The following is a 25,465-nucleotide window of genomic DNA, read 5'->3' as shown; positions in this document are numbered from 1 at the left end:
AATGGCTGGGTACTCTTTTACACCTGAGTACGGTGAGAGAATGTGAGTAAAGAACCTTCTCCAAGGACTCAACTATGCGCCGAACGAGGCTCGAACCCAGGACCTTCAGATCCGAAAGCGAGTGTCATGCCACAAGACCACAAAGCCGCCAAGATAATTCTAGTGCAAAAGTTATGACAATGCAAAAAAAATAAAAATTGCTCAGTTCATTTTTTTCTTTCTTCTCCTAGCCTAATATCACTTAACAGGTCACAGCGTTCACGATGTATTATCACGCCAACAAGAAAAAGAAAAGTGTTAACGCGTATTTTGTATTCTATAGATAGTTCGAAGATGACGTCACTCAGGTCTTTGTTATTGTTTTTTGTCATCCACGTTAATGAGTAATTCTCACTAAATTGTATTAACCTGCCTATAAACGTTCATGGTTACACACAGTTTTGTGTGTTGGTCCGTTATACTTCCGGATGGCAATGTTATGAGCTTCTTAGCCAAGCGCATACTATCTATATCTATTGATCAATCCCTTAGATACGTTCGGTTACCATTTGAAAAGTATGTGCAGCAGATTTAGTCATTATAACCTCGTAATAACCGTTTCTATTTATCATCAAGGGCGCAACTATAATCGGAATAGCATCGCAATAACCACTGATTTATTCGTTTAAAACAGAGACTGATGTCAGGTTAGAAAGTGAATAGTTGAGACATTGGAAAAGGCTCTTTACTGACATTCTCTCACTGTACTCGGGTGTTAAATGAGCACGTGACCTTTAACAGGGTAGTCTCTGTTGGAAAAAAAAGAAAGAAAAGAATTATAATATCATCGAACAGGCGTCGTGTCTCGCCTTATGTGTAAATCTATTCCTGCATTGTGTTTAACAACCCGAATTCTTGCACTGTGGGTTACAAATGTATCGGAGACCCTCACATAAGGGAAAAAACTCAATATGTGTTTCTGTTGGCTAGGGACGATCCCCTTGTAAAGCGCTATGAGCACGTTTAGTGGATATTGCTGTATATAAATGCTGACGTTTATAATATTAATCGATCCGACTACCCTGGGAGTGTCATGTATTTTAAAAAAAATTGAGCTTTTATGTAGAGCAATATCCACTAAACGTGCTCAAAGCGCTTTACAAGGGGTCCCTGACCAACAGCAACATATAACATGCAGGATGAGACATGACGCCTGTTATAATATTATATTTTTTGGGGACAGAGACGCTGTTAACGGCCAGGTACTCATTTTACACCTGAGTACGGTAAGAGAATGTGAGTAAAGAGCCTTTTCCAAGGACTCAACTATGCGCCGAGCGAGGCTCGAACCCAGGACCTTCCGATCAGAAAGCGAGTGTCATACCACTAGACCACATAGCTGCAGTTTAGGGTTGGCCGTCAGAGATAAAAGCAAGTTAACGCCCGAACCTAAACGATCACGATCGCGCATCGGGCGTCGTTTGTCGACGTCTGAGGACGGATCCTGATTTTCTTCCTCCACGTTGGTCGATCGTTTAGGTACGGGGAACGTAATCGTTAACTCCTTAACCTCTCGTCAACAACCCCTGAGTAAACAGAGGCAGTGGCATCGGCATCGGAAATCAAATAAGCTGTTGCCGGCTGGTGACTCATCGCGTCGAACTTGGTTTAGAATATTATTTAAATATCGACCGTGCGGTTCCTCCGCCCATCGAGAGATGCGTTACTTCTGGCCATAACGAGAAAGGAAGTCGTGAGTAGAAAAGAAAAGTGTCGGAAGACAATAGAGAATCTATGGCTATGTGATCTAGTGGTATGACACTACTCTACTTCGGATCAAATGGTCCAGGGTCAAGCCCCGCTCTGAGTGGCGCATAGTTGAATCCTTGGAAAATGCTCTTTACTCACATTACACATTATCTCACCGTACCCAGGTGTTAAATGAGAACCCGATCGTCAACAGCGTTATCTGTCAGAAAAAAAGAAATAATATAACCTAACATGCGTCACGTTTCGTTCTAGATGTTACGTGTTGCTATTGGCCAGGGACTCCTTTTAAAGCACGTTGAGCACTTTTAATGGATATTGCGCTATATAAATGCTGAATTTAAAAACAACATGCAATGATGGTGGTCGACCTGACGGAGGTGTCGGAACAGTCAGGGCGTGGGTTCGAATCTCCAACGCCGCATAAGTTTTTATTCTCTATCTTATCGTCTTCTGGCACTTTTCTACTCGCTTCATTTCTTGTTATTATCAACACAAGTGCCTGCTCCACTCGTTTTTCTGTATTACTTCTAGCGTGTTTGTCAGAACCATAGATTTTGCTGTAAAAAAGGTGAGCTTTTATATAGAGCAATATCCACTCAAATGTGCTCAAAAGCTTTACAAAGTTCCCTGACCAACAGCAATACGTAACATATAGAACGAGACACGACGCCTGTTAGTGTGAGGCGATATTACAATTTTTTTAACGACAGAGACAACGCTGTTAACGGTCGGGTACTCGTTTTACACATGAGTACGTTGAGAGAACGTGAGTAAAGAGCCTTTTCCTAGGACTCAGCTATGCGCCGAGCGAGGCTCGGATCCAGAACCTTCCGATCTACAACGCCACATAGCTGTAGATAGTTTATATGCATGTTTGTATGTGTAGTTGATGTCACCCCCCTGATTGTTGTGTCGTTTTTAGACTGTCATAGAGGTGATCAACTTAGTGCACTATCGGCTGTGTGGTCTTGTGCAGTGCTTGTCAACCCAATTGTTTGTACATCCCAGTTGTCAATATAAAAACTTGACCGTGTAAAAACGCAATATCCTCTAAATTCAGAAAAGTGAGTGGAGCAGGCACTTATGTTGATAACAACAAGAGATGAAGTGAGTAGGAAAGTGCCAGAAGACAATAGAGAATAAAAATTTTCGCGGCGGCGATGGGGGTTTGAACCCGCGACCTCACTGGTACGACAACTCCGCCTGGCCGGGGAGAGCGTGACTCTCCCGTTTGAGCTATCCACGATCCCTGTATCACCGCCGCGAAAATGTATATTCTCTATTGTCTTCTGGCACTTTCCTACTCACTTCATCTCTTGTTAATATTAATATCCTCTAAACGTACTCAAGGCTTTTTACAAGGGATCTCAAATCAACAGCAGCACTTAACATGGAGGATAAGACACTTGTTAGGCGATATTACAATTTATTTTCCGACAGAGATAACGATGTTAAAGGCCAGGGGATCATTACGCACCTATCGTCGTAGTCCCGCTCCATGAATTAGAGCCCTGAGTTCCGTGAGAGAATGTGCGTTTATAGACCTTTTTTCCAAAGACTCAACTATGCCCCGCCAAAGGGACTCGAACCCAGGATCTTCCGATCCGAAGACGAGTGTCCTACCCAAAGACCACATAGCCGCACAATGCATTGTCACTGTCACTAAAATTACATCGATTGGAAAAAATACAAAATGAGGCAATAAATATGATTTCAAATCCACTCATGGTGTGTGTATCCATTACATATTAATAATATTATTATACGAAGCTGCTTTTGTCCAGTGACTAAAATTGTTTTATTCCGGTACACTCACAGGATACGCTATTAAAGTTGTACACCCTGGGTGTAAAATGCACCCGGTTGAAATGAACCGATCTAGTGGTATGATAAATAACTTGTAACTTATAAGGTCCTAGAAGAGGCTCTTTACTCACATCTTTTAGGTGATGAGGTGTTTGTTTTGCTTTTAAGGGTTTCACGGCGTTTGCAAAACATTTAGGTTGTATCATGTTTACAAATCATATGTTTTAAAAAAATGGTAATAACATTACGTAACAGAGAGATGATTTACAAGGAAATAAATACCAACTCCCAAAACGATAACTATATATGTGAGTGTTTCCCTCCCAGCCAAGGACTCCGGCCAGTGACAGGACAAAACTAAGTACAGACATTCCAAGACAAAGACAGATTGCAAATGGAAAACATATACAGGGTGAATAGAAGACACAGCAAGTACCTCCCTGTCCACTATGGGAGGTCGGGAAGCGTTTTGTCTTGTCTTTCATATTAAAGTGTCGCTGTGGTTTGAGACCCATTGCAAAGCACCTGAAGCACACTTAGTGAATAATGCGCTATGCAAAGCTATAAAGAAACGAAAAAAGGGGGAAAATAACAAATACCACACACGGAACGTTTCGTGCTCAAAACCCTTCTTCGGCCAATGATTAAAAGCAATTAAAGCACGAATAACATCACTTAAAAATCTAGACAGACGGCAGAGAGGTATTGTCCGCAGGTAATGGGGTCTTGAAATACTGGAGCTATAAAGCCAGGTAATCATGGGCTTTATAAAGCATTCTCTCTGCAATACACACACACAGACACACACACACACACGCACACACACACACACACACACACAAAAGTGAAATGAAATATAATGGCTGACTGCATAGTTTTACAACATACCTACAAACTCATTAATCATAATCTAATTATGGAATATTATAGGCACCCACTTATCTTGTGAGCACAAACTCCTTTAAGGAAGCAGTGAAATCGTCTTGCATTGATTCCAAATGCCTAGCAATTAAGCCACAGATAACATTTGCCCCGAATTATCTTATTATCCTTGAATAAAAACCGATTTTCAATCGTGCTCGCTTTGGAATTCTCTTGTTGCCTAGTAAGACAAATTGAGTTCAAATTACGGTTAATTCAAAATTTGAATCCTATGATCATCCTTCCATTCATTGAAAAGGCTTCAATATTGATGGTAATGACGATGATGTTGATAATAATAATACAAATGTAATAGTACCAACAACAACAACAACAACAACAATAATAATAATAATAATAATAATAATAATAATAATAATAATAATAATAATAATAATAATAATAATAATGAATAAATAAATAATTGAAATTATAGTATTTCTTCTTCTTCTTACATTATTATTATTATTATTATTATTATTATTATTATTATTATTATTATTATTATTATTATTATTATTATTATTATTATTATTATTATTATTATTATTATTATTATTATTATTATTATTATTATTATTATTATTATTATTATTATCAGATTATTATTATCATTATTATTATTATTTTTATCATCATCATTTTTAATATTACTAATATTATATAACAATAATAATCATTTAATATCATCACTATCCTGTAAAAACATCGACCCAGACTATGCCATTACACTCACTCATCCCCCGTAGCTAAACAACCTTTAGCTCATGTCAATTGCCACGATCGTTGCCAATATCTTTTTTTTTTTTGGGGGGGGGGGGGGGGTGGAAGAAAAAAAAAAAGAGGGGGGGGGATGGGGGGAGGGGTCGTTTGCTTAATAAGTCATACATGTTCATATCTTCACAGCGTAGCCAGGAGAGCCTAAGCAGAGAAAACTGGAAATTACAGACAACTTAATCACTTACCCAAAGCACATAATTTGATAACATCAGAAAAATTTTCATATCGTTTGGGAATACGCTTCAACAGTCGTAACGTCACTTCTCTCGAAATGACGCATGGTAACTTAGTAACAGTAACTGACTCTAAACTATCGAAACAATGGAGGAAGCCCTTATGAAATATTTCTCCGACGAGCATAAAAGCGTATCCAGAGGGAAAAAAACCCATTATAAATCTGATCGTGTTTTGACTTTTACACGTACACATTCTGATCACAAGACACATGAAAAGTTCTAGCCAACATGAAGAATAAAAGGTACCGACTTTCTTTGTTTAGAACCACGATGGCCGCCACTGCTAGGCGACGTGACATCAGACTATTGAATCCAATTGAGGTCACAGTGATTTCTAACATAAATTAGAGAAAATCAGATTTAAAAACAAAAACGTTTTTGTGCACGGAATCACAAAGATGTTTTTCTGAGCGGGATTCCCGACATCCTATAGGGGGCATGGAGGTACTTGTTGTGTATTCTATCCCCCTGGATCTGTTTTCCAATTGCTTTCTGTCTTTGTCTTGAAATGAAATTACTTAGTTTTGTCCTGACCGTGGCCGAAGTCCTTGGCTGGGACGGAAACAGCCAAATGTAGCGTTATAGTAATGGGAGATGACATTTATTTTCCTTGTAAATTATCTCTGTTACGCATTATTATTTTTAAATTTTAAACATATGATTTGTAAACATTTGAGTGTATTCCTCTTATCTGGGCCTGGGGATTTCGATAGCTCGGTTGGTAGAGCACTCGCTTCACACGCAAAAGGACCAAGATCGATCCGGGTGCAGTCGATATTTTTTTATGACTCCCCCCCCTCCCTTAAATAGAGAACTTTTGAAATTAAGATTATTTTTTTTTCATTTGAGTTTGTACTTTATATCCATGCTATAACTTATAATGCAAATGTATTTTCCAAAAAAAAAAGAATAAAGTCACAGTTTAAAACCTCAAATAACAGATGACCTCAACGCTGATCTACAAGTACAAGTTCTAAGAAATTTATTATAAGATCATAATATTTATTGTAATTTGTAGCAGGTCTACAATTTGAAACACGTTGTGTAACATTCCATATTTGTTGACAAATCACCTTCTCCATTTATCTATTGTACTGTACATGATCATCATCCGTATTTACATTCACACATCTTCATTTTCAACAGATATGGTCCAATATACAATTGTTTTGTATGTGCGGCTATGTGGTATGCATGACACTCGCTTTCGGATCGATAGGTCCTGGGTTCGAGCTTCGTTCGGCGCATAATTGAGTTCTTGGAACAGACTCTTTATTCACATTCTCTCACCATACCCAGATGTAAAATGAGTACCTGGCCGTCAACATCGTTGTCTCTGTCGGAAAAAAATGTAATATCGCCAAACAGGCGTCATGTCTCGTTCTACATGTTACGTGTTGCTGGAGGTCAGCGACCCTTTGTAAAGCGCTTTGAGCCCATTTAGTGGGTATTGCGCTATATAAAAAAGCTCTCGTTTTGATTCTAGAATTTGAATTGTGCTTACGATACTTTTAGTTTTAGGTCTCATCAGCATCCAGGAAAAGTAAAACATTTCACAAAACAAACGGTGGTCACAGATTGATTCAAGTTCCCTCTGCCCCTTCAACCCCCTTGGCCAATAAGAACAAGCACTTTAATATTGCTTTTTCAGCGTTTTTACAGCCCTAGTGACATGTTTTTGGTTATTTCCGCACAAAAAAAAAAAAAAAAAAAAGGATGATAAAACAGGCAAAAGACTTCAGTACAGTAAGAAAAAGGTTTCCGAGTTTAATAATCATCAAGAGATTCAAGAGCAACATATCCTTGTAGCTTGTCTAAACCCACTTGCCAGTAACAGCCGCTGTTACAGATCCCAGCCCAGGGAGACATAACTCGAATGGTTAAGATCAAACATTTTGACTAAATAAACAGGTGGTTTATGAAGGGGAAAACATTATCTTCACAAAAGAATAAATCAATCTGCCTTTTCAACTCCCATGGAACGGCTTCAAACAGAACACAGGCCAAGCCAAATGGTCTCTTAACAGAAAAAGGACACCAAGTCACACGAAAGAGCAAATGATATTTTTTTAAAAGGGGGAGGGGATAGATAAGGTAGCCTAGGCTAGGGACAGATGAAGAACCCAACTGGCCCATAAAAAGCAAAGGTTCTCCTGCCTAATTAGGGCACTAACCACGAGGATAAAAAATGTTTCATAATCAGCTCTTCAAGGTCTCAATGAAGGTGCTATACAAGAATCCTTAATTGTAATCATTATGGCTTATTATTATTATTATTATTATTATTATAATTTTTATTATAAGAGCAAAAGAGCATAAGAGGATGTCAATAGTAGTGTACCCGAGTGCCAATCCTGAAGAGACAAATAGGATGGATACACTCTCAGATTGTTTTAGCACTGTCAAGAGGGGTAATCTTTTACTATTTATTGTAGATTTTTAGCCTTGTCGCAGCAGCTATCCTTGTCAAAAGACTTGATTCCGTATATATGAAAAATAACTGCCACAAAACTCTAATTGATCCAAAATCAAAATTTACCCTTTGAGCACAGTTACCCCATTTGATGGTACACTCACAATCACTCAAGATAAATAGGAATAGAAACAACAAAAATCAGAGAAAAAAGCATGCATGCACTCACAAACGAATGAACACATACACACAAGCTGGCATCTGACTGCTTGCCCAATGATTAAAGATCCTAGGACATAGGCAAAACCAATTCGTTTTATTCCAGAACACGACCAGAAAAGGACAACAAAATGAGGGGATTTAAATTTAAAAGACCATAGCAGTTACCTCACTAACCCATTGTAAAGACAAAATCTTCAATTCATGCAACGCCAGCACATCAACTGACCCATGAGACATTTCTTATCTGATCTGTTCTTGTAATAAAATTGAAGCTCACATTCAATTTCATATTATTTATATAAAAAAGTACGGAAACTTTGTTCCAACTCTCATAATATAAGAACAGTGGACCATTTTTTTTTGATAGCCGGGGACTAAAAATTAGGAATAATATAATGGTGCAGTGTGTCATTAGACCCAGCATTGTATTGATGCTCTTTCTGAAAATAGTTATGTTTTTGTTTTGTTTTTAAGGGTTTTACGGCGCTTGCAACACATTTAGGTCATATAAGCGCCAGTAAAAAGAAAGAAAATGGGATCGTAAAAAGTTCTAGAATTACAATTAAAGCACAAAAGAAAAGGTGAGACAAAGGGGAATTGGTTCATATAGGAAACAGATGTAGATTCCAAGAGCACATTATCAAAGTACTTAGTTTGAGATCACCTAAAAGTCTCATCCAGACACAAGCACAGGCCCGAACTAAGAGGAACACACTCAAATGCTTACAAATTAAATAGTATAATATGTAAACTAAACATAATACAATGCATAACAGAGAGATGATTTACAAGGAAAAAAATATCACCTCCCAAAACAATAACTATGCATTTGACTGTCTCCCTCCCAGCCAGGACTCCGACCAGGGCCAGGAAAAAAACCAAGTAATCTCATTCAAAGACAAAGACAGAAAGCATGTTGGAAAATAGATATATGAGGATAGAAGACACAGTATGTACCTCCCTGCCCACTATGGGAGGTCAGGAACCCCACCCAGTGAAAATAGTTAGGGGACTGAAAATAGTTAGGGGACTGTGGTTAAATCGAGATAAATAATGGGAGGAATCATTGTTTGAGTTTGATCAGGCAAAACTCAGTGACTGTAAGGGCTTCAGGAAACTTTATGAACCACAATGTGGGTGGAAATGGAATCCGTGGAAATGGGGTAACACATAAATGTGCACAAAAATGATTCTCATTTATAAGAAGAGTTAAATGCATGGCATAAGCAGGAAGCTAGGCAGTTTCAAGGTCACCAAGCTCAGGCTCTTAGTTTAGGAGACAAATCATACAGAGATGCACTGAATTGTTAAATACAATAATAACTGAACAAGTCTTTATTTAAAATTTACTAATGTCAACATGATGTTTATTTCAAAATCAGAACTATTCTGTAGCAAATCACAATTAGCTCTCTCTTGCACACATAAACATACACTCAATCTCTCTCTCACAGACACAGAAACGAAGACTCTCTTTCTGCTTCTCCCCACAACACACACACACACCTATCATCATTCTGCCTCAGATTTCTTCCTTTTCCATCCTCCTCACAAAATGTCACTACATACTTGACATTACAAATTACATTCAAATTGAATCAGAATCTACATGTGCTTATGAGATGGGTAATGGATTAATCACACTCAACGAAGGGCAGAAATAGACTGTATTTATTAGAATTTCAAGAAAAATAAAACAATTTAAAATATAAAAATAAAAAAACAACAAAAAACAACTGAATTTTGCACTGCTTTTTCAGATAAGTGATTTAACTGTCTTTCAAATGATGAATTAACACTTGGATTCAGTATGCGAAATTGAAGATCCTACAATTTTGATACGCAACCCACATCACTTTTAGCCATTTTATTCTTTATATGTCATGATGATGGCAGTAAATTGAGATGTATTTGTTGTTTTGTTTTCTGCTTGTAAGATTACTGGTTCGGATAAGTATTCTTACAAGCAGAAAAATCCCCAAATACAACTCAATTTACTGCCATCATCATGACATATAAATATAACAGGATTCCCTAATAAATTTTAATGTTTGCATTGGAAATTTGTTTGCTTTCAAAAAAGTAGGTTGACAGCTTAGTCTTCGGGTTTTTTTCATTTTGTTTACATGTTAAGCTTGTTTCTTAACTGCTGGCACGTCAAACATTCAATAGTCTCGTTGTTTGCCTCATTTAACTCCCAGTTGTTGTCAGATTAGAAGTGTATAACAAATACTAAGTTATTTTTAACACCGCATTAACCAACCATTTCCCTGATATTTCTTGAAATGCCACAAAATATGAAACTTGGGGTTATTTTCTACACGCTATGGTGGAGAATGGGGGTCCCGATAGCTCAGTTGGTAGAGCATTTGCTTCACATGCAAAGGGACCAAGATTGATCTCAGGTGCAGGCGAGGTTTTTTTCTTGACCCCCCTGTCCACACAGCAGTAAGTGGGTAGCTGGACCTGTTAGATCTGGTGGAAAGTACCAAAGGGTAGCAAGCAATAGTGATTTTTTCATTTCATGCTATAGAAAGCAGGATAAACTCCGACTACACAAGTTTTATGGCTCTGAAGGACTACTTTATGGTGGAGAGTATATACGATTTCTTACATTGTAAAAAACCAGAGAGATCATATTTTTTATCAATTTAATTCTAAACTCATTTTTTGGGGGACTCCATTCATTCCGATATAATAGCGTGGGTCCCTAATGGAAGAAAAAGTAACAAGCAGTGATCTCAAGTTTTACCTCATGACTCACATGCACAATTTTAGCAGCTTCCCACACAATTAGCTCCAATACAGTAAGTACTTTGTCATCATAAATATCAGTCAATAAGTACATGTAGATCCAAACCAACCAGTTACAGAATGTAGAAATTTACAACCAACATAAAACATAAGGCAATTTGGATTCATCTTCACTTTATCTTGTCCCATCGCCATATCGTTCCATCGTCACTAACCGCCAACAGCATATTTCCGTCTTTGGAAAAGGCTGTCTGTCGAATTGCACTTGTACTTTTATTGTGGGCAAGCTTGATAAACCTGATTAAAAATGATAAAAATGAAGAAAAAATGTATTTTCAAATATATATTTTCCTAGTATTTTTGTTTTAAGGGGTTTTATTATGCTGCAACACTTTAGGTCGTTTCAACACTGGTAAAAAGATAATAGAAAATTTTAGATATTAGGTCTGAACCGAACATAAAAAACACAGACACACACACATACATGCACAAAAAAAAAGAAAAAAAGAAAAGAGAAAAGAAAAATGAGGAATCGTAATCAGCTCCAACAGGGCATAGAAGCAGATCTCAAGGCAATCATGCACCTCACTTGAGACCACCTAAAAGCACCAATAAGACAGCCAAAAACATAATGACGACCAAAGAAATAACATAATATAGAGAGACAATTTAATTTAAATTCAAAAATGAAAAATAAACTCTCATAAAAAGGCAGATCAAATTGACAGTCCCCTTCTCAGCAAGACTCCAGGTAGAGCCAAAGTGAAACCAAACGGTTTCATTCACATTCCAGAACAAGGACACACAACCATAAAGGAAAAGACAACTGATATTGCAGGCTAGAAGAGATGTGATGTTGACTGAAGCAGAGCACACACTTAAAAGGGAATTACGCCTACAACTCATTTGATTTAAACAACTTACTTAGTTTGTACTGGGTCTTCACAGTCCAAATCCCAGACAAAGATCTGTCCTATCTGATTGCCGAGTGCCATTAGCTGGAGACAAATTGATAGATAGATCAGCATTATTTTCACCATGCATAATAACATAAAAAATATTACCTATGTAACAGATTCAGTATAACTCTAATTTTAAAAATCTGAATTAAATATCTGGATACATGGAAATGTCACTTGGTGGGAGTTTTAAATTTTTTTTTGGGATACTGTTTGTTAACCCCCCCCCCCCCCCCCCAAAATAAATAAATAAATATATTAATAAAAAATTTATAAATCAACAAGACAACAAACAAAACATAAAAAGAGAAACCAAATTAAACTTTACATTACCCACTAGCAATTTAATCTTCTGAAAACTTATCATAATACTAATATATGATATAAAAATAAAATCTGAATACAAACTTGAAATCTAATTTGTAAAACTTCAGTGAAAACAATAAACAACTTTTAAAAAATTAAAGAGAGTTGAGTTTTATTGCCTTATATACCTGTTGATTATAATCAAGGGAGAACCTCATGTACCAGATATCACATTCCTTGAACTCAAAGCGATGAAGGATAGAGACCGAATCCTTGCCTTCCTTGTCCTTAGCTTTCGGGGAATCGCTGTGGCTGCCAGGACACCAACACACAATACAATTTTCGCAGGACTGGAAAAGGAGATGGTTAGAGCAATTAATTCGAGGAGTTTGAGACACTCCTCACCTCCATTGATCTACCCCTGTGCCCAGTCTGAAGCCACCCAAAGTCTCACACAGACTCCTCCATTGATCTACCCCTGTGCCCAGCTTGACACTGCCCAAAATCTCACACAGACTCCTCCCCTCCATTGATCTATCCATGTGCCCGGTCTGAAGCCACCCAAAGTCTCAAACAGACTCTTGCACTCTCACTAATCTACCCATGCGAATACAGACTTTTGCACTGACAGCAATCTAGCCATGTGAATACAGACTTTTGCACTGACAGCAATCTACCCATGTATATATATGGACTCTTGTGCAGACAGCAATCTATCCGTACACACAGACTTTTGAACTGACAACAATCTACCCATGTAAATACACTTTGGCGAATGGTGCTGGTCTCCGGCGACTGCAGAAGTGTTTTGGCTGTGCTCTGTGTTTTCACAAGTTTTATTGGATATTTTTACAATTCTTATTTATAAAAGTGACACTATACCTATTACCAAATTTTACTTTACCACATTATATTTATGTATATTATGTTTATGTATGTATCATTGTCGGCATTTTATACGTCTGTACAAAAATGTCCTTTTGGATGAATAAAGTACATTATTATTATTACTTTTGCACTGACAGCAATCTACCCATGTATACACAGAATCGTATGCAGACAGCAATCTATCCGTGTACACAGACTATTGCACTGACAACAATCTACCCATGTATACACAGGCTAATCTACTATGACGGTTTCATGGCTTCTTATTAGGCACTTTTAGCCTTTGCCACAAGAACTTTAAAAATCCCTCAATTACATCAAAAGCATTTGGCACAATCAATGCTCTTTGGTCAACACACTTCTTAATAATAAAACCCATAACTTTGATATAAGTATAAAACGGTTTTTATGAGAGACAAAGCAAAAAGAAGAGTAATTGAGAGAAAAAAATGTTCTCTAAAATCAACATGCATTGATTGAGGATCGAACCTCAGACCTGCCGATTGCCAGTCAGATATGCAATTATTACACAACAGAGGTTATCCGATAATTGGGACACCTTAATCCATTGATTCTCAGCATAGAGTATGAAAGTTTACATTGTGAATTCTATTTCCTCATTGAACATTTAACAATACAAAAGCATGACAGTATACTTGATAATTTTGAAAATACGAAAGTGACAAATCAACGAATGGTAAACCGTACCTTTGACAAAATTAAATTGCCAAGCCACCGTACACAATCAACATAATTTCTGTGAATGTCTCTGGTGGAGAAGTCAGGGAAATGACAACACAATGTGGGGAAGGGACTGAAAAGGGAAGAAATATAACAAATGTTAATAAATGTAGTTATCCGTTTACCAATAATATATCAACATATGTTTCAAAATACAATAGGATTTGCAAAGGTCCTAGATCACAATAATTCAAGGTTGAAAGTATAAACAAATCCAAACACCTTTGTTTTAAAATTAGACAAAATCAAACAACACGAAAACAAAACGATGGGTAACAGTAGGTAAATATTAGACAGGACAGTAAAAAAAAATATACAAATAATTATTGTTATCATTAATATTTTGATAGTTAGGGTTGAATATTAGCAGTTTGCAATGAGAACTGTCACATACCTTTTTATATATACAATAACAAAGTATTTATCACTACTTAAGCAGATAATTTGGGGTTTTGATAGCTCAGTCGGTGTGGAGCACTTGCTTCACACCCAAAGGGAACTAGATCAATCCTGAGTGCAGTACCCCCCCCCCACGAATGGGTAGCTGGGTCACTTAATGTCAAATCTAGTGGAAAGTACGTTGGTCTAGACTAGTATCCTCTTCAAAGGATAGTAAGAAATTGCTTTTGTCCATTTCATGCTAAAGAAACCAGGATAAACTCCTGCTCCATAGGCCTGATGGCTCTGAAGAACTACTTTTAACCAGATAAATTACAATTTGATTTTGGCTGCTTGTTTAGCCAGATTTATATTTCGGCCAAACCCTTTTTCAGTGAGTCCTGAATTCATAGTATTATAGTAGGATAATTAAATTCATTAAGGCTACATATTTTTCACGGTACAAGGTAAGCCTTGTTTGTTTTTGTTTTGAAGGGTTTTAGGTTATATCAGCGCCAGTAAAAAGGAAGAAAATGGAATCGTAAAAAGTTCTAGAATTACAATTAAAGCATCCAAGAGAAAGTAAGACAAAGGGGAACTGGGAACAAATAGGGGTCAGATGTAGATTCCAAGAGCATATCACCAATGTACTTAGCTTGAGATCACCTATAAGTCTCATCCGGACACAAGCACAAAATCCAACAAAGAGGAACACACTTAGATGCTTACATTATACATTTAAAAAAAATAACAAATATAATAATACATAACAGAGAGATGATTTACAAGGAAAAAAATATCTCTCAAAACAATAACTATGCATTTGACTGTTTCCCTCCCAGCCAGGACTCCGGCCAGGGCCAAGACAAAACCAAGTAATCTCATACCAAGACAAAGACAGAACGCATGTTGGAAAACAGATATAAGGGGATAGAGGACACAGTATGGACCTCCCTGCCCACTATGGGAGGTCAGGATCCCCACCCAGAAGGTAAGCCTTAGCTCAATGATGAAAACCGAAAATCCAAAAACAACAAACCTGTCTGTTTTGGCTGGATTGTACGTGTTGGAATCATGTAATTTGTTTTGAATAGCAGGTGACTGTAAGTTCCAAATCTTGAGGGAATGATCCATTCCACATGACACAATTTTGGTGCCACTCAAATTGAAGTCCTGAGAGGGGAAAATAAACAGAGCGTGAGATTCGCAAGTGTACAGTATTGCAGCTAATCAAAAAATTTTTAAAAAATAAAAGAGAGAGAGAGAGAGAGGGAGAGAAAACAAGAATAATAAAAGTAAAAGAAAAGTTAAACACAACCACTCCCCCCTTCATAAAGCAAAACAAGTAAACAAAAAAAAAAAAAAAAACACAAAAAAAACCCAAAACAACACAGCTTAGTCAACCACAAGTAAACAACCTTTGACCTTGTAATACATTTTCAAAATCAGGCAATTCACTGAGAAGAACAAGATAAGAAATCTCCATCCCTTTCGCTTAAAAAAAAAGAAAAAAAGCAAAGGAGGGAGGGATTAAAAGAATTTTAAAAAATAATTCTCCATACATTATATTTCTGCTGTCATCTGATAAGCACAAAATATATAAATCAAGAATATTTGGTTCATTTTTAGTAGCAACTGGGTGACCCTCTGCATTACAGGAAAGCAATCTATATGTCAACTACGAATATGATATTAAGTGAAAGATGAAATTCCCATTGCCAGCATTTGCAGAGGCTGAAGAAAAAAAAAAATATTCCCAAAACATCTAGCCTGAAGCTCTTTTGTCTACCCTCACTCCTCTCAGAAAAGTATATTGATTGTTTCTTCACTTTTTAACTTAAATGCATGTAATGTAACATGGAATGGACTAAACAGCTCTTGTACTATTTAGGCATAGTTGTAATCATTACTTACAGCACTAAGCACTTCATCTCGATGACCATCAATGCCTCCAAATATGATGACACACACACTTGTCTTCACATTCCAAATACGAAGATCATGGTCTGCAATTCACATATGCAGCAATGTTAAAACCTTGCACATATATTAATTTAGTAGTCCTCCAGAGCCTACAGGCCATGGAGCTGAAGTTTATTCAAGTCTCTATAGTGTGAAACGCTCTTGGTTAGGATGATTGCCAATCGCAAAGTACTTTCCACCAGATCTAATAGACCCAGCTACCCAATCACTGCTGGTGGACCAGGAGGGGGGGGGGTGTTCAAAAAACAAAAAATCTAGACTTCACACGGGACCAATCCCAGTTCTTTGCTTGTGAATCAAGTGCTCTACCAACAGAGCTGCCAGGACCCCCTTTGCCGAAATATAATAGGTAAATAATTTATATAAATAATATCAAGTCAAATGTCTACTCTTTCCTTCATCCTCCTGAAAAAAAACTTTTATGGAAAAATATAAAGAAAAAGAATTGCTGGAGCAATCCATATAGTAATTTACATAAATCATGTGATCAGAGGATTCGACAAATGGGTAATTAAAAAAAAAAAGTCATTATGTAACAGCTAAATTTCACAAACTATGAGATGACAGCCTTAATAGTGAATCAAAAACCTGAAATGTGTTTGGCATCAGCAATTTTTAAAAGGGACATTAAGTTATTGAATTTGAAAGACCTGTGTGATTTCATGTATTTCCTCTGACTTTAAAAATAGTTAAGAAATATTCTACATTGTTCTTTCAAGCACTGTTGGTATTATTATTTGTCAGACAATCAGAAGATCAATAAAGTTTTATATTGAGCATTGGATCAAGGATTGCAGGGACAACATCAAATATGAAGTAAAATTTGTGACAACGGAATTATAAACTGAAATAAAGAGACAGAGGGAGAAAAACTAGAAAAGCATGAAGGGGGGCATGGAACAGAGAAAACATCTGTATTCCATAACCTTGTTCTTTTCCAGGCATACTTATTTTCTTCCTTACCTTTGCTGACTGACAGGAGCATGTTGTTGTTTCGGGGCATGAATTTAAGCTCGTTAATGGCATTCCCATGACCTATAAAATGCTGGATTAGAAAGAATTTTGTTTCAATGGGAAAGAAAATTAAAATATTTGTGTAAACAGAAGGGCTACTAAATTGGCACCCTCAACCTATAAGGTATATATATGTAGCAGTTAGAATTAATTTCAGACTAATGATGAAAATTTCACTCAAATTTAATTTACAAGCTACAACAATGAGAAAATTAATTTATTTTAAGAAGCTATCTCAAATAGAAATATTTTATTTAGTAATTGGAATTAAAAAAACTTTTGACAGCATGTAAAATAATCTATATCATGAAAAAAACAAAACAAAACGAAAACAAAACATCCGACACAAATATGCTACTCATATGGAATTGAAGCAAAACGATAATCAAATTATTAAACCAACTTTAAATAAGACAAAATTATTAAAAACATAACAATTTTACCTTTACGCAAAGGCCAACAGTTGGACTGATGATGCGAATGAGTCCCCGCACACCTCCTACTGCCAAAATGGGCTGACCAGAGGCATCATCAAAAGACCAAGCACAGCAATAAAAATTTTCCTTTGACTTTAAAAATAGTTAAGAAATATGCTACATTGTTCTTTCAAGCATAAATCAAGGACCAAGTTCTTTTCGTGCAACATCATCAGGATCAGAAAAAAATGTTATATAAATCTGTCCAATAAAGGTGGGGTGGAGGGGGGCAGGTACTAGACTGTGGCTATCTTTTTCCAGCCATCTTCAGTGACCAAAGCAGGCTACCTAAAAAAAAATAATGGATGTTGCTTCTTGAAACTTCAGAGCCAACCATTGCTTGCTTGAAAACTCTTTGCTCCTATCTTGTCTACAACTATACTCTCCTGGTCTATAATGATAGGCTGCAATGTCGGGGCATTGATTGCTCAACTCTGCTTAAACTAGTTTAGCTCAAGCTGCATTGACATTGGCATTTGTCAGCAGTCGCAGTTTTTTTCTCTCTCTATCTATGGATTCAACCAGCTATTTAATTTTCTCCTGGTTCTCAATGGTGGTCCAGCTGTTATGGGGAATCCCAAGTGTTGTTCTATAGTAGATGCAAAGCAAGACAAAATGCTAGCTTAGGTGAACCTCATCCATGGACTATGCCTCCATTAACTCACTCAATCCTAGAGATTTTTGCTACTTTTCAAAATTGGAAAAAAATGTATTAAAAATGAGCATGTACATAGATAGTTTTATTCAACTATCATTAAGATGCAAAAACTAAAAACATTAGCTTTGATACTACGCCTATAATTTGTCTCAACACAATGTAATAAATAGGCATGGGGTAAAAGTAACCCGGGTAAACTACAGATATAGTCGGTGTTAGGGTTGAGTGAGTTAACAGGGCCAGAGGGAACTGGATATCATTGGTCGCCCAATCGAGTGTTTTCGTTGGATACAACTCTGGGATTTCTTTGGCTGGAAAGCAAACATTTTCATCCACGATAGCATAAGCTTGCCCTTGACAATGGGCATTTTTGCAAACAAGATTTGAAAATCTAAAGTGTGTTAAAAGGATACACTAGGGTCCATGTATGATTGAATTAGTTTGATTTTCCCTCCATCTTGACATTCATAAACTGTTATCTGAAAATAAATAAATAAAGAGAATGTTTCAGACTTATTAAAAATCTCCCAAAGCTCTATCAACTTGGCACCTGACTTATTCAGGATTTCCTTTTAAATAAAAAATGTGGCCCTGTCAAAAGAAAAGAAACTTCCTCCTCCTTTCTGACAAAAACTGAAGCAAATTTTTAATTACTTTAATTTGTCTGTCTTTACACTTAAATCAAAGTCAAAGCAACTTAAGGAAAATAACAACAACATTAATAATAATAATAATAATAATAATAATAATAATAATAATAATAATAATAATAAAATAAACAAATTAGTTTAATAAATAAATGAAATCTGAATTAAGGACATCTGCCGAACAAATCCCCACAAGTTGAGGAGCTTTGTCAAACATAAAACACCTTACATGGACGAACATTTGTTAAATCCATCTTGCCCCTCATTTATCAATACTTCATATTTTTTGTAATAAACCACTGGCAATACACAAAGCAAATTTTTAAAAAAGAAGAAGATAAGATGTCCCTGGAAGGTCACCATGGTAACTCACACATTAATCTTTTTTTTTTTGTTTGTTTGTTTTAAACATTTTAACATTAGTTCTTAGATAAAGAGAATAAGTAACTTTAATTTAAAGAGATGAAGAAAGAAAGTGGTATAACAAAGTTATTGCTGCTTCACATTAATGAAAATTCTGAATTGAAGGAAGTACAATAGTTTTTTTTCAGTCTTACAATTTGCAAAATGTTCACACTAAATGTTTAAAACATCAAGACATTTTCTCGGTTATAATGCTTTGTAATTTTGTTGTTCTATCAACTCCAATTACGAATCTTTGAACCTGCTTGTTTTTAAGTAGGGGTAAATTTAAAAATCTCTACAAAAGTAACATAATGACAATTTTAGTAATTCTTTTTCTTTTTTAATTTTGGTGTTAGAAAGAGTTTGATATTGTTGTATGGATCATTGATACATATCAAGCAAAAGCTTTTGTCATTTTAATGTTTTCAAGCCCCGTAAACCAAAGTAATTCATTGTAACTTTCATACCCGATTGTGCCCAACAGTTGCAAACAATACAGGATTGTTTTCTGGCAAAGACATATTGACATGAATTCCAAACAAAGGTTGCTTGTGATCCTCCTGGTGACAGATAAAAAAAACCCATTAGAATTATATTCCCTAATATTATGAATTCTAGACACCTCAAATTGAATAAGGAAACATCCAATAAATAAACAATAAATTTACCAGAATCAACTTAAAAGACCTCATTTGTCTCTCCTTCTATTTCGGAATAGCGACAGTGCGACATAAATCACTTTGTCGATGGGAGTGAGATCAATCTCTCACTATATGTCTTAGCAAATTTAGACTTATTTTTAAAAAAAGTCATTTTCCTTAAATGATTTGGGCTATGAAAGCTTGTTGAGCTATCTTTGACAATTTTGTTTCATGCAATCACATTACACAAAAAGATTTGTGTCGCACTTTTGCTATTCTGAGATAGGAGGACAAATGATGTCTTTTAGTGCTAGTGCTATGTTCAGGTTGATTTTGCTAAATCTAGTGATGTAATTTGGGTCCATGGCTAATGAGCATAATTGTATGAGTCTTCCCTGGAAGATGGGGAAAACCAGATGCAAATATCTATAATGGTTTTAGAATAATAAGTTAATAAGTCTTTGAAATCAAGGAAAGACTTTATGGACACTCTGTTTTAAAAAATTGTCCACCCAGGTATTCGCTCGACTTTACTCCCATCACATACAAAAAATGTATTTATTCCACCCTTTCCCTAAATAGTAACGCGTAATGATATAATGTTTACAATAATAATTATAATTTGTGACGTCAGATTATAAATCGTTAAATCTCACTAAAAATCAGATTCTTTAAAAAGAAGTATCATTTAAATGTTTTTAAAGATATCTTTTATTCGAAGATGATGAAATAGGAATAAATTGAGGGCTAGATTAAATGATTTCTTCTTACACTCTTGCATTTTGAAATTCGAACTTTGTTCTCAACGCGCACTCGTGCAGAGGTTGGAAACACGTCCGGAATTCCAAAAAGCAAGAGCGTAAGAATCGTATATTATATCATGATTCCAAACCTTGATGTAATTTGTGCACTTGTATTGCAGTTTACTCTTTTTCAACATTTTCCTGTGTCTCCATCCTGCTTTCATTCTGCCACTTAGCGTGGGTGTTTGACTCCTTGATGATCCTTCTTCCTTCGTGCTTGTGGTACTGGATACTTCGTCCTGGATAAATTTTTAAAATAACGTAATTTTGAAAGATCATTGACTAAACATGTGCTCTTTAAAGATGCAAGATATTATAAAGATATTTCTTCTTCTTCCTCTTATTTTTTATTAATTATATTTACATGGGTGCTAGTAATCAGAAATTTTGGACCACCAAACTAGTTACAATTTACAGAGACGCCAACTTAAAATTGTGCTCACATGAATTTCAGACACCATTCGGTAGAATTTAATAAGAGAAAATCTTATCTAATTAGAACTGTAAGATAGGTAAACATAATGTCAAATACCACCCCAAATCTCAGAAACCTCAAATATCTGTGGTTGTAGTAGTTGTGGTGATGATGATGTGGTGGTGATGGTTGTAGTTGTGGTGGTGATGATGATTTGGTACTGGTTCTTGTAGTAGTAGTAGTAATGATTAGGTTGTGGTAATGGTGTTAGTAGTAGTAGTAGTAGTAGTAATAGTAGTAGTAGTAGTAGTAGTAGTAGTAGTAGTAGCATGGGTGCAAGCAACTGGACCTCAAAAAGCCTGCAAGTCTACTTATGACCAGACATATAATCTGTAAAAGCCTGCAAGATTAAAAAAGTGTCCTATCACAGTCTCAGGGGATAACATAGGGTTATGTTCAATCAAATCCAAATCGCAAAAAGCCGGCGACGTTTTTTTCGGTAATCCAATCGGCCGGCAGGCCGGCACTCTTGCACCCATGAGTAGTAGTAGTAGTAGTAGTAGTAGTAATAGTAGTAGTAGAGTAGTAGAATTTGATGTGGTGGTGATGGTTGGAGTAATATTGGTCATGAGGATGTTGTGGTGATGATGGTTGTTGTGAAGGCGTAGATGATGTGGTTGTGATGGTTGTAGTAATATTGGTCATGAGGATGTTGTGGTGATGGTGGTTGTAGTGGAGGCGTAGATGATGTGGTTGTGATGGTTGTGTAGTAGTGGTGGTAATTCTGATGAGTGTATGTTTGTTGTAGTAGCATTGGTTGTGATGATGGTGAGGCGGTTGTGGTTGTAGTAGTATTTGTAGTGATGATGTGATGGTGGTGACTGTAGTAATATTGGTAGGCGATGATGATTTGATGGTTGTGGTTGTAGAAGTATTGGTAGTGATGATGTGGATATGGTGGTTGCAGTAGTAAAGGAAATGATGATGATGTGGTGGTTGTAGTTGTAATGGTGATGATGCCGTGGTGGTGGTTGAAGCAGAAGTGTGTGAATGTGTATGATGAAAATGATATGGTGATGGTTGCAGTTGTAGTTGAGGTGGTACGGATGGTGAAGAAGTGGTGGTGGTTGTAATACTGGTCTTAATGCTAGTGATGATGATGCTGTGGTAATGGTGGTGGTAGTGGTGTTAGTGATGATAATGATGTATGTGGTGGTGGTTTTAGTAGTGGTGGGAGTGGTGATGATGCAATTGTGGTGCTTGCACTCTGATGATAATAAACATGGTGGTGATTGTTGGCCAGAACAAAATTAATTTAAATTTAATCAATTAATTTTTTTCCTTTTTATTGGGTGGGGAGTGTCATCTGAAAAACCGGCAAGGCGTCATACTGGCTTGACAAAAAAATCGGCCTATAGCCTACCGGCCATTTAGCATCCAGGTATTTAAAAAAAACAACATTGGTACTGTTACACTGTACCATTCAATGTGTAGTAGTTATCGACATGCACTTATATGTACAAGTCGACTGTTATCATTTTATATTTTATCATTATCATCAGTATATTCGTTTACCGCGTCTTTGTTTTTTGGGTTTTTTTTGGTTTATTTTTAGTTGTTGTTGTAGCTTTTCATTTTCAAAAACTTTTTAGCATGCATGTTTGTTTTAGTTTTAAAATGCCTTAAAATTTTAATTTATTAAAATGATTTATATTTATTTACATTTTGGTCATTGTGATCAGCATTTGTGTGCCATGTTTCTCTTTACCTTTGATTTTAAAATTATTATAATTGTACATCAGTGCCTAACTTAGACTTAGAGCCTCTAGACTCTAATATTAATAATAGAAGAGAGACCCATCTCCTCTCCTACTCCTCAGACTCAGAGTGTCTTTCGCACTTTTCTATATATTTCTACTTTTCTTTCTAATACCACTACCACCATGAATACTTTTCATATCTGTCAAAAGCAAATTCGGTAATTTACAGGCATGCCAATATGTGTCCCGATTCGAAATACTGAGACCACGACTGAGGTCACAAGTGCCGTCGCCGTCAGTCATGAGGACGAGGAGACTCGAGACGAAGTCAAGTCTACTAACTTACTAGCGTGAGTGAGACTTGGGACATTGATTTAAAAATTATGCCTGATCAAAAGGATACATGGAAATCTTTTCAAGAGGCTATTTCATCAAATTCACATACCATCTCATCACCAGAACCATCATGATGAAAATTCAATTTGTGTCGCGTTGACAAAGACAACAAAACTTCTTCGTTGTCCGACATTTTGAATGTTGTGGTGGGAAGAAGAATTGCCAGATAAATTTTACGAGGATGTCAAACAAATACGACTTGGGTTTTCTCTCGTGGTCCATTTCACGTGTAGTTAAGTCAGTTCCTTTTAAAGTACCATAAGATACTAATCGGATTCTCTTGATCCAATCATATTTATTTATGCCAATTAAAGCAAAAAGATGCCTTGGTGAAGGAGCCACGACAATTTAGAGATAAAAACACATCGTAACAACAATTTTGTTTACTCGTCTTCGGAACTCGTTCGAGTTCCGCTTTGAGCCGTAAAGTTGATGCTTACAAAAGGCTCTTTTCTCACAATTCTCTCATCGAAGTCCGGTGCAAAATGAGTTCCTGGTCGGCGTGCGTTGTCTTTGTCGAAAAAATACACTGTGATATGGCATTTAGCATCATATAATATGCAAAAATATTGCTCTTGGATGAGAATCTCTTTAAAAGTGCTTTGAACACACTCAGTGAATGTTACACTATGACCAAAGCAATCGCGCCTTGTATGTGTGTATGAATAATAAAAACGAATATTATGTGTCTGTTGCATAGGTCTACTATTTTTTGTTTGTTTGGATGTTAAAATGCCAAACTGGCAATATACCGAACTCTTTAAAGCAAAAAGCAATAATTTCTTATAGCATATGAAGTGGTGCAATAGATGAAACTAAAATAATAGATAGAAAATAACAACTTAAACGTTCCACGTTTTACCATTATGTCCACACCCTAGCTCCAATACCATCTCGTCTCTGGATTGTTAGTGGTCACACACACCCATAGTTAGAAGCCGGTAGCCATTAATTTCTAAAATGCTCTATTTCAAGGATATGTGACGAGAGAGAGAGAGAGAGAGAGAGAGAGAGAGAGAGAGAGAGAGAGAGAGAGAGAGACAGAGAGAGAGAGAGAGAGAGGCACTAATTAAACCATTACGTAAATTGTGAGCAATTTTTTTTTCTCTTACTTCTTTTTTTCTTTGAAGATAATAATCAGAATGACGAGGTAGCCATGGGAACGAAAATAAACCAAGGAATCAAAATAGGCACGCTTTATTATTACCCATCCACATTATTGTCGAATGGCTGGTGTGTGAAAATAAAGTCTTTCTCAATGCATATGTATTATGGTACGAAAATCTTCATCAATTGTCCTCTTTTTATTTAAATGTGTGTGTCTCAATATCCCAGTTGGTAGAGTACTAGTTTCACTTTTAAAAAGAATGGGATCGATCTCTTGTGATATTTTCTGACCCCCATGTCCATCTAGCAGTCATTGGGTAGCTGTGTTGTGTCTATTTGATATGTGGAGAGTACTCTGCGATAAAATAAAATTCTATTAAAAGAGTAGCCAGAAATTGATATCGTCTGTTTAGCGCTAAAGAAACCGGAATAAACTCCAGCCCCAAAGACTCTAAGGCTGTGAGAGACATAATAATATGTGTGCTGCTTTGGCAAAACCCGTCGGATGTCACACGAGCTAGTTTTGAGATACGAGCATTGCGTAACTTTAGTTACATCATGGATACGAGCGAATAAAGGTGAAAAGTTATCTGCGTGATTTTCGTTTTTTTCACTTTATCGTTTTTAGCATCCATTCAACTACAATCTCACGAAAGGATTTTACAATTTGGCGGTTACCTGCAGTTATAGGTAACCGAAACTTTTATCAAACCCAACCTATTATATTTTCAACATATAATTCTTTTTGTTATTGTTTGCTCTTTGGAATGCATGTCAATGCCCATGAATACAAGCTATCATTGAGTCAGTACACCGACTGCACAGCTGCAAACAAAACAAGTAACGCGATAAGCAATGGTCAAACATTCCGTTCACTGTCCTATGTGAAATATTGTATAATCAACACAATCATTCGAATATCGCATTTTTCTTTCAACTTTATGTCATAATTTACAATATAATATATATCTAAAAGTCAATACAATATCTGAGAGCTAACATTTTAT

The 25,465-nt window shown here is 36.3% G+C and overlaps 1 protein-coding gene across 1 annotated transcript; it reads right to left on the bottom strand.

Annotated features, from left to right (window-relative positions):
- Window positions 1–9,461: 9,461 nt before the first annotated feature.
- On the bottom strand, window positions 9,462–23,726 carry LOC144967757 (polycomb protein EED-like). Its single transcript, XM_078905359.1, has 12 exons — window positions 23,401–23,726; window positions 20,870–21,019; window positions 19,804–19,896; window positions 18,698–18,763; window positions 17,594–17,719; window positions 17,100–17,181; window positions 16,068–16,159; window positions 15,193–15,326; window positions 13,743–13,848; window positions 12,335–12,496; window positions 11,806–11,879; window positions 9,462–11,178 (listed from the first exon to the last, which is right to left on the bottom strand). Exons 1-12 carry the CDS (start codon window positions 23,482–23,484, stop codon window positions 11,052–11,054), a joined length of 1,296 nt encoding a protein of 431 aa, XP_078761485.1. The 5' UTR covers window positions 23,485–23,726; the 3' UTR covers window positions 9,462–11,051.
- Between the last annotated feature and the right edge of the window lie 1,739 nt (window positions 23,727–25,465).

Source organism: Berghia stephanieae, chromosome 3 (assembly GCF_034508935.2).
Source record: "Berghia stephanieae isolate SIO BIC M18660-M18661 chromosome 3, UCSD_Bste_1.3, whole genome shotgun sequence".
Taxonomy (NCBI): domain Eukaryota; kingdom Metazoa; phylum Mollusca; class Gastropoda; order Nudibranchia; family Aeolidiidae; genus Berghia; species Berghia stephanieae.
Note: the sequence above shows the minus strand (reverse complement) of the source record. Positions and strands in the feature narration are given on the sequence as shown.

What these genes read in the sequence shown, in the direction of transcription:
- LOC144967757 (XM_078905359.1), bottom strand. Translation starts at nt 23,484, where the DNA reads ATGTCGGACAACGAAGAAGTTTTGTTGTCTTTGTCAACGCGACACAAA. An exon ending in AGTGCACAAATTACATCAAG is followed by an intron (nt 19,897 to 20,869) that starts GTTTGGAATCAT and finishes ATCTGTCACCAG; the next exon opens with GAGGATCACAAGCAACCTTT. An exon ending in GAAGACCCAGTACAAACTAA is followed by an intron (nt 11,179 to 11,805) that starts GTAAGTTGTTTA and finishes ATTTTTAATCAG; the next exon opens with GTTTATCAAGCTTGCCCACA.